This window comes from Babylonia areolata, chromosome 13 (assembly GCF_041734735.1).
Source record: "Babylonia areolata isolate BAREFJ2019XMU chromosome 13, ASM4173473v1, whole genome shotgun sequence".
NCBI lineage: Eukaryota > Metazoa > Mollusca > Gastropoda > Neogastropoda > Buccinidae > Babylonia > Babylonia areolata.
Window position 1 is genome coordinate 8,315,792 of NC_134888.1, and position 10,000 is coordinate 8,325,791.

Consider the following 10,000-nt stretch of genomic DNA (forward strand, 5'->3'; position numbering starts at 1 on the left):
TTTTGTTTTTTTTGCTGCCCCATCATCTGCACCGTTTCAGTGGCATTACTACCACTCTGCTCATTTAGATTCACCCATACACGGCCACACCCGGGTTCGTCCGTCGCAGTTCCAGCGTCGGCAGTCCACAGGGAACCATCGATGTTAGGTCGCCAGGAGGCCACACACCAGAGGAGACCCTGCACTGCTGCTGAGTCCCTTTGGTGGTGTTCAGTGGTGCCTGTTCTGTTTTTTAATGTACTTAGGACACCACCTACTAAGCCCCCTACTAACGACAATAATGGCTTAGTCGCGGAGCCAGACTGAGTGAGCGTCCCTCCCAGAGTGGAGACCGCCACCACGTCCTTCAAACAATAGCCCCCCATGAATCTGCCGACACTGACGACATTGATAGGACTCACCCCAAGCACGAAAGTGGAGGGGTATTGAAACTGAGGTCACCATGAGAGCAGGGCATGAAAGGCCACAGAATTTGAGGCTATTTTGTTTATATTGATGACGTTGAAGGAGGATGAGGATGACGATGATGATGACGATGTTGCTATGGAGGTCCATTTTGGTTTGGGACTGTGTGACAAGGCTGTACTCTATCCAGCAGAAGTATATATATATATTTTTTTTCCCTTGTTGGTTTCAGGGTCTAGATGATCGTGGTGTCCACTAACCGCAAGGCCAACATGGAGGAGGAAGGGGGCTGCGAGAGGTGGGTGGTGGTGGTGGCGGCCTTCTTCACGCAGTTCATCGTCTGTGGGGTCACCTACAGCCTGGGGGTCTTCCACGTGGTCTTTAAGGACATCTTCTACGAGTCGCATTTCGACACCTCCTGGATTGGCTCCATTCTTCTCTACATCACCGCCCTGTCTAGTGAGTAGCCAGGCTAGATAGCATCCCCGCCTTATGGATATTCTCATTATTCTGTGCTGGAAATTTCCTCTTTTCTGTCACTCTCTTTGTTTCTACCTGTTTTTCCTTTTTCACTGTTGTCTTCTTTTTCTGCCTTCCCAGTCCATTCCACTTTCTTTTTTCAAGCAAGCCTTGATACTTTTTTTTTCTCTTTTCTGCAGTCTGTAATGTACTATCTGTGCTTTTTTGCTCTGGCAATTAGGTAGTGAGATGTAAACACTGGGATTGGCACTAGCTGCCCATTCTGCAATGTCATGTGCCTGTATACTATATGGCCTTTTTTATGTATTTTTTGATGGGCTTTGCAGTATTGTTTTTTCCTTTTTTACAGTTTTTGTAATCTGGGGATGATGAATCAAGCGATTGGCTGGCGTCCTCAGCATGGCCTAGTCTTATTAAAAAAAAAAAGTCATTTGCCATACGGAGCTAAATGATTGGGATACTGTGCCATGAATGGTGTTTCATGGGTTTATCTTAGTGATTTTTTTGTATATGTGACAGTTTTGCATTGAAGCGGTTGAGCATTTGTATGGTTTGACAGTCCTGATATGGCCCTGTGTGGTCAGCTGGACTATAAGCAACAAGAACAAGCAGCCAGCCGCTCCCTCCCAGTCTCTCTCAACATGCATGTAGTCAAGGCTCCTGGCTGAGCGTGTCGATATGCTACCGGTCAGGCATCTGCTTGGCAGGTGTGGTGTACATGTAGAGTGTGGATTTGTCTGAACTCAGTGACACGAACTTTTGAGAAAATGGAAGAAACTGAAACTCTCTGTCTCTGTCTCTGTCTCTCTCTCTCTCTGTCTCCTTTTTTTGTTCCTTCCTGCTTAGTTTTAATGTTTTGTTTTTAATTAAAAAAAAAAAAAATTTTTTTTTGGTGAGGGCTTGGTGAAAAGAAGCATGTAGCTTATATCCTTATACTCTCATTAAACATTATAGTTGTGGTTCTGGTTCTTTTTTTTTTATATCCTTATTTCCTCATTAAACATTATAGTTGTTGGTCAAGTTCCTTTTTATATCCTTAGTTATAGTTATGCCCTCATTTTTAATGTGTTGTTTTTAATTTAAAAAAAAAAATTTTTTTTTGGTGAGGGCTTGGTGAAAAGAAGCATGTAGCTTATATCCTTATACTCTCATTAAACATTATAGTTGTGGTTCTGGTTCTTTTTTTTTATATCCTTATTTCCTCATTAAACATTATAGTTGTTGGTCAAGTTCCTTTTTATATCCTTAGTTATAGTTATGCCCTCATTAAACATTATAGTTGTGGTTCTGGTTCTTTTTTATATCCTTATTCCTTTATTAAACATTATAGTTGTTGGTCAAGTTCCTTTTTTATCCTTAGTTATAGTTATGCCCTCATTAAACATTATAGTTGTGGTTCTGGTTCTTTTTTTATATCCTTATTCCTTTATTAAGCATTATAGTTGTTGGTCAAGTTCCTTATAATATCCATAGTTATAGTTATGCCCTCAGTGAACATTATAGTTGTGGTTCTGGTTCTTTTTTTTTAATATCCTTATTTCCTCATTAAACATTATAGTTGTGGATCTAGTTCCTTTTTATATCCTTAGTTATAGTTATGCCCTCATTAAACATTATATTTGTGGGTCTCTTTTATATATATATATATATATATCCTTATACCCCTCATTAAACATTATAGTTGTGGGTCTCATTCCTTTTTATATCATTATACCCTCATTAAACATTATAATTGTGGGTCTGGTTCCTTTTTATAGCCTTAGTTATAGTTATGCCCTCAATAAACATAGTTGTGGGTTTAGTTCCTTTTTATAACCTTATAGTTATACCATCATTAAACATTATAGTTGTGGGTCTCGTTCCTTTTTATATTCTTATAGTTATACCATCATTAAACATTATAGTTGTGCATCTCATTCCTTTTTATATCCTTATAGTTATACCATCATTAAACATTATAGTTGTGCATCTCATTCCTTTTTATATCCTTATAGTTGTACCATCATTAAACATTATAGTTGTGCATCTCATTCCTTTTTATATCCTTATAGTGTGTGTGTGAGTGTGTCTATGTAAGTTTGTGCCTGCCTATGTGTGCGTATGTGTTTGGGTAGCTGTTAGATACACATGTATGTTAAAATCTATGTATGCAGTGTGTGTGTGTGTGTGCGTGCGTGTGCGCGCGTGCGCGCGCGCGCGCGTGTGTGTGTGGTCACATTTTGGTGTGTGTATGTAACATAGATATAATGTTTTATGTTATCAAAAGCGTTTTTTGTACAGCACCTAGAGCAGATTTCTGGATAGTGTGCTATATAAGTATCCATTATTATTATTATTATTATTATCTCATTCCTTTTTATATCCTTATAGTTGTACCATCATTAAACATTATAGTTGTGCATCTCATTCCTTTTTATATCCTTATAGTTATACCATCATTAAACATTATAGTTGTGCATCTCATTCCTTTTTATATCCTTATAGTTATACCATCATTAAACATTATAGTTGTGCATCTCATTCCTTTTTATATCCTTATAGTTATACCATCATTAAACATTATAGTTGTGCATCTCATTCCTTTTTATATCCTTATAGTTATACCATCATTAAACATTATAGTTGTGCATCTCATTCCTTTTTATATCCTTATAGTTGTACCATCATTAAACATTATAGTTGTGCATCTCATTCCTTTTTATATCCTTATAGTTATACCATCATTAAACATTATAGTTGTGGGTCTCGTTCCTTTTTATATCCTTATAGTTATACCATCATTAAACATTATAGTTGTGCATCTCATTCCTTTTTATATCCTTATAGTTGTACCATCATTAAACATTATAGTTGGGCATCTCATTCCTTTTTATATCCTTATAGTTATACCATCATTAAACATTATAGTTGTGCATCTCATTCCTTTTTATATCCTTATAGTTGTACCATCATTAAACATTATAGTTGTGCATCACCTTCCTTTTTATATCCTTATAGTTATACCATCATTAAACATTATAGTTGTGCATCACCTTCCTTTTTATATCCTTAAAGTTGTACCATCATTAAACATTTTGTGGGTCTCATTCCTTTCTCCCTGTCTTTGTCTCACTCTCTGTCTCTCTCTCACTTTCTCTCTCTCTCTCTCCCCCTTTTCACCCCCTTGCTGTCTCTCTTTCTCATGTCTGTCTCCCTGTCTCTTTCTCTTTGACTTTGAGGAAACTCTTGTTGAAAAGGTATACCCTTGATGATTGTTTCTCTGGGTGCTTCGTGATAGAACAGAACAGATTGCAAGTTCCTTGTAAAGAAGTGCACACACCTGCACTGGCATACGCATAAATAGGATATAAATCACACACACACACACACACACACACACACAGAACAAGTCATAAAAATCACACTCTTACTGTAATTTCTGGCCCGTAAGGTGATACATAACATGGAACACGCCTTTGAATTAAATACATATTAACCATACAATGTGATAAACTGCAAGCTGAAAAGACCATGCAGCAGCAGTGACTGTGAGTGTTTACTTACATGCTCTCACATTAAAAAAACCCCTGAAAATAGCAAAACTTAAGAGGGAAATTGGAGGGGGGAAAAAAGCAAACACTTAAGCATCACTGGAGGAAAATGTGTCATTTTGATGTTAACCAGGTATATGACATTAACAATATATTTGTGTAAACAGCCCTGGACAAAAAGTTAATGACATCATTGGCCCATGGATGTTGTTTTGATGCCATCTTGGGCACATGGACTTTGACCCAGTTTATTTTCCCCAGCTTCTGTGGACTGGGTTCCGTCTTCTGCTGTACTATCCATCTTGCTTTGCTGACTGTACCCTGTATACTGTATTCATGTTCAAAATGATTTTTAGATTTTTTAAAATTAATATATATATATATATTTTTTAAATATGTTGCCAGAGCTTCACGCATCCTTCTGTTCTTTCCAGTTTTGCTTCATGGATCTTTTTATCCTGTCTGTCCCAAGCTCACATGATGTTCTCCTGTGGTCCACATCACCTGCCCCCCACATCCCCACCCCACCTCACCCATGCCCTCTCCCTCTTCATCTTACCCCCCCCCCCCACCCCCACCCCCCTTGTCCGCCCTAGGGTGATTGTGTTCAGGTACAGATTGGGTTTGGCATTATTATGATGAATTGAACTGAGCATGGAGTGTCCTGTGCACATGGAATTTCAAAGTGAAGGAACCAAGGCTGAGTGGAAGCCTCTGACCTGTGATTCATTGTGATTGAGTGTAGTTAAGTGTGATCAAGTGTGTTGTAATGGATAGATAGATATATATATAAGTATACCTAGAGTCTGATGTAGTGTCACATGTTAAGAGTGATGAAGTGCGTTGTGATTGAAGTATGGCAGCATACACCTGGAGTGCTGTCAAGTGTTCATTGTGTGTGTTGGCATGGACAGGAGGTCAGTGTTCTAGTTTTCAGGCATGGATAGAGGGCTCAAAGTGGCGTGTAACTGTATGGGGACAGATCTGGGTTGGAAAAAAAGAAAAAAAAAGTTGTGTAATATGCCATGCCCTGGAAATAATGGCGCTCGCAGAAACACACAGATAGACACGCACGCATGCACACACACACACACACACACACACACACTCTCTCTCTCTCTCTCTCTCTCTCTCTCACTCACACACACACACTCATACATACACATGAATGTGTGCATGCAAACACATACACACACACATTCATACACACACTCACACACACACACACACACACACATGATTGTGTGCATGCAAACAAACACACACACACACACATATATAACACACTCTCACTCATGCACACACATGAATGCGCGCATGCACACACTTTCTCTCTCTCTCTCCCTCTCTCTCCATCTCTCTCTCTCTCTCAAAGTATATACACATACATGTACAAATAACCCTTGGCTTCCATTTCTTCAGCACACCAGATGAACCTCTCTCACGGAACCAGGGAGCAGTAATTAGCCCCCCAAAATTTAGGTGCATTCCTCTTCAACTGCCCCCTTCTACACCACTGCCCCCTCACCCACACTCTTCCTTTCAGCTGTTCAATCACTTTTCCAGGTATGTAAGAGGGAGGGGGGTGGAGTGAAGGGGGTGGAGGGTGGGGGGTAGTAGCAGACAGGTGTGTGTGGTGAGTTCCTTACCTTGGCAGCAGCGCCGCCACACACTCTTGATTTCTTCACTGGGGAGCTTGGTGCTGGCGAAATGCATGCACAGAGAAACTTATCTGCCTGCCTGCTGCCAGACGGGCACCTGCAGTTTTGAAAGAGGGTTTTGTTGTTGTTTTTGTTGTTGCTGTTGTTGTTGTTTTGTGGTCAGATTGAAGAGGTAGGTTAGGATGTGGGAAGGGAAGCAACATCGCATATATATATATATATATATACATATCTCTCTCTCTCTCTCTCTCTCTCTCTCTCTCTCTCTATATATATATATATATATATATATATATATGCATGGGTGTGGGTGGGTGCACACACACACGTGTTTCCACGCAAGCACATGCACGCATGCAATTTCATGCAAACACAAACGTATGCACGCACACATTCGCACGTGCGTGTGTGCACACACACACACACACACACACATACACACACACGCATACACACATAGACATACACATGCAAACCCACAGCCTCACTCCCTCCCTTACCCCATTCCATCACTCCTTTCCCCTTCGTTATCCTCTCCTCCCCCCTGCCCCTCCCCTTCACCATTTCTCCATGTGCACACAGAAGTGGATGGGTTGTTTTTTCCTTTCATTAAAAAACAACAACAAAAAAAACAAACACTTTTTTTTCAAACTACGTCCCATCAGGTGATGGAAAAATACTCTCCCCAACCCTCTTTTTTTTTCTTTTTTTTTTTTGATGGAAAAATACCTAATGCAGCAGTGTTTATTTCTCTGTGGCATAAAACTCTTAGCTAAGCATGACCACTGCAGGAAAAGCTCTGCCAGTGTATTGATCCATGGTTCAGTATCTCACACATGACCAGCGTAACAGCTGAGCGGTTAAAAAAGCTTTGGGCTTTCAGTCTGAGGGCCCCGAGTTTGAATCCTGGTTGCATCAAGCGCCAGGTGGGAAAGGGATGGAGATTGTCCTGATTTCCCAGGTAGCAGATTTGCAGACCTGCTTGTGTCTGCACCCCCTTTTGTGCATGTGTGCATGCAGAAGATCAGATATTTGTATGTTAAAGATACTGTAATCCATATAAACACTCCTTGGGTTGTGGAAACAAGAACTCAGTATGCACACCTCAAAAAATGAAGTATGGTTGTCTACACGAAAGGGTGAAAACAATTGTGCATGCAGCATATAAAAGCCCACTCGTATGAATACAAGTGAATGCTGCCTACATGCAAGGGTAAGAACAATCATGCATATGAAAACCCAGTTATGCGAATACAAGTGGATGCGGGAGTTTCAGCCCATGAAAGCAGAAGAAGAAGAAGAAGAAGAAGAAGAAGAAGACACTCACTCGCGTGAAAGGACACACCGGTTTAAGTTCACTGCAAGCTGTCATTGAAGGAGCGATAGAAAACTGTTCCCAGTTGTGGTTCGTGGCTGGATGCCTTTGCTGTAGTTATTGATTGAGGCCGAATGTCTCTGACACAGATGTATCGTACTTGCTGCTGTCCACCAAGTCATAGTTTGTTGACTAATGTTGCTGATACAGATGCAAAATACTAGTTTGCAGCTGAGTGTCACTAGTACAGGAGTATAACCTGATCACATGTCAGTCATATTTATGACCCAGGGTCACTGACAACAGGGGTATAACATCATCACATGTCAATCATATGTATGACCCAGGGTCACTAATAACAGTGGTATAACGTGATCACATGTCAATCATATTTGTGACCCAGGGTCACTGACAACAGGAGTATAACATCATCACATGTCAATCATATTTGTGACCCAGGGTCACTAATAACAGTGGTATAATGTGATCACATGTCAATCATATTTGTGACCCAGGGTCACTGACAACAGGAGTATAACATCATCACATGTCATTCATATTTGTGACCCAGGGTCACTGACAACAGGGGTATAACATCATCACATGTCTATCATATTTGTGACCCGGGGTCACTGATAACAGGAGTATAACATCATCACATGTCAATCATATTTGTGACCCAGGGTCACTGACAACAGGAGTATAACATCATCACATGTCATTCATATTTGTGACCCAGGGTCACTGACAACAGGGGTATAACATCATCACATGTCAATCATATTTGTGACCCGGGGTCACTGACAACAGGAGTATAACATCATCACATGTCAATCATATTTGTGGCTTACTGTCAGTGACACAGTACAGATGTGTAGAAAGCATTCAGTTATCACCAGAGCTTTGTGTCCGGAGACAAAGTGGTACTTGTGCCTTGCTGTGGACTGAGGTGTTCTGAACTGCATTGACTGCCTTGCCTTGCTGTGGACTGAGGTGTTCTGAACTGCATTGACTGCCTTGCCTTGCTGTGCAGTCCGGTAACACAACCTTCCCCCAGTCCTTTCGTTTTCCTTCTTCTTTGAGTTCGTGAGCTGCAGCTCCTGTGTGTTCCTGTGCTCTTTCATTTATGACCTGTTTCACCCCCACCATTTAGGCAGCCACACACTCCATCTTTGAGGGTGTGTATACTGGGTGTGCTTCCATGACGCATTGGAATGTTGACATGGATTACATAATGTATTTGATCTTCATGATCATCATGAGTTCATGTCTTGCATTTGTCACTGTCTCTGTCACACTGATAGGTTATAGGTTAAAGGTCCCATAGCCATTTATGGCCATTGGGGCAGAGAAGTCAGTCTCCACTGTCTCTAGGGCACTGACCATTAGGGCAGAGAAGTCGATTTCCACTGTCTCAAGGGCACTGACCATTAGGGCAGAGAAGTCGATCTCCACTGTCTCTAGGGCACTGGCCATTAGGGCAGAGAAGTCGATCTCCACTGTCTTTAGGGCACTGGCCATTGGGGCAGAGAAGTCAGTCTCCACTGTCTTTAGGGCACTGGCCATTGGGGCAGAGAAGTCGATCTCTACTGTCTCTTGGGCACTGGCCATTAGGGCAGAGAAGTCGATCTCCACTGTCTCTTGGGGCAGAGAAGTTGATTTCCACTATCTCTGGGGCACTGGCCATTAGGGCAGAGAAGTTGATCTCCACTGTCTCCAGGGCACGGCATATGAATGCGGGGCCCAGTCCTCTCCTTCCACTCTGATACAGATGTGTAAAACTAAAAGTACTGCACACCAAGAACTGAAAATGTTTGTGGACTGAATGTGACAGTTACACGGGCAGGTAAAAGTACTACCTCAGTACATGTTTTATTTCACAGTTTTGCTGTGGTGTGTCCCAAGCTGTATCAGGACCCACTATCCATGTCAGCAACGTGATCTTATTTTTCCAGAAAAGAACAGAAATTTGGAGGAGATTACCCAGCCCATAAAACAGGTGTTTTTGCCCCCCCCCCCTTTCTTTTTTAATGAATGTGTGTTTCATAATCCTCATTCTTTGGCCACATATTGATGCGTCAGTGACATTATACATCCAGTTCTGTAATGATTAATTCATTATAAAAGTACCATGTGTTCATTGCATCAGTGGCACAGTGTTACAGACACCAAGCACTATCTTTGGATGTTTTGTAAGAGGTGCTGTGACGTGGATCCAGGAAACGTGACACTGATCACAGTCCACTGCCAAGGATACCGTCCACAGGCATAGATACCAGTGTATTGTATACGTGCGGTAACATTCTGCCACACACAAGAGACATTGTTGTGGAAGATTTGGGTGAAATGAGAGGACAAGGACATGGAAGCTTTAAACTCACTGAGTTTGCATCTCTTTACTGTGTGTGTTTGTGTGTGTTGTGCCCACATGCATGTCTGAGGATGTGCGTGCATGTTGTCTGCACGTTTGTATAATTGTGTGTGTGTGTGTGTGTGTGTGTGTGTGTGTTTGCGTCCAGCAAGCATTTGTGGAGCGAATATCTCTTATGAGTTTGTCCATAAGTACATGACAAACTTGAAATCATTTAAACACATATTTGTTTTGGGTT

General features: G+C 41.3%; 1 protein-coding gene across 3 annotated transcripts in view; it reads left to right on the forward strand.

Annotated features, from left to right (window-relative positions):
- Window positions 1-10,000, forward strand: part of LOC143289031 (monocarboxylate transporter 12-like) — a 47,007-nt gene that overhangs the window by 8,831 nt on the left and 28,176 nt on the right. For all 3 annotated transcript variants that reach the window (XR_013056171.1, XM_076597816.1, XM_076597817.1), the window contains exon 2: window positions 638-864. Coding sequence is in view for 2 of the 3 variants with exons in the window: in XM_076597816.1 (XP_076453931.1) it covers window positions 645-864 (220 nt within the window). In the remaining variant the exon portion in view is untranslated. The remainder of the gene's footprint in view (window positions 1-637; window positions 865-10,000) is intronic.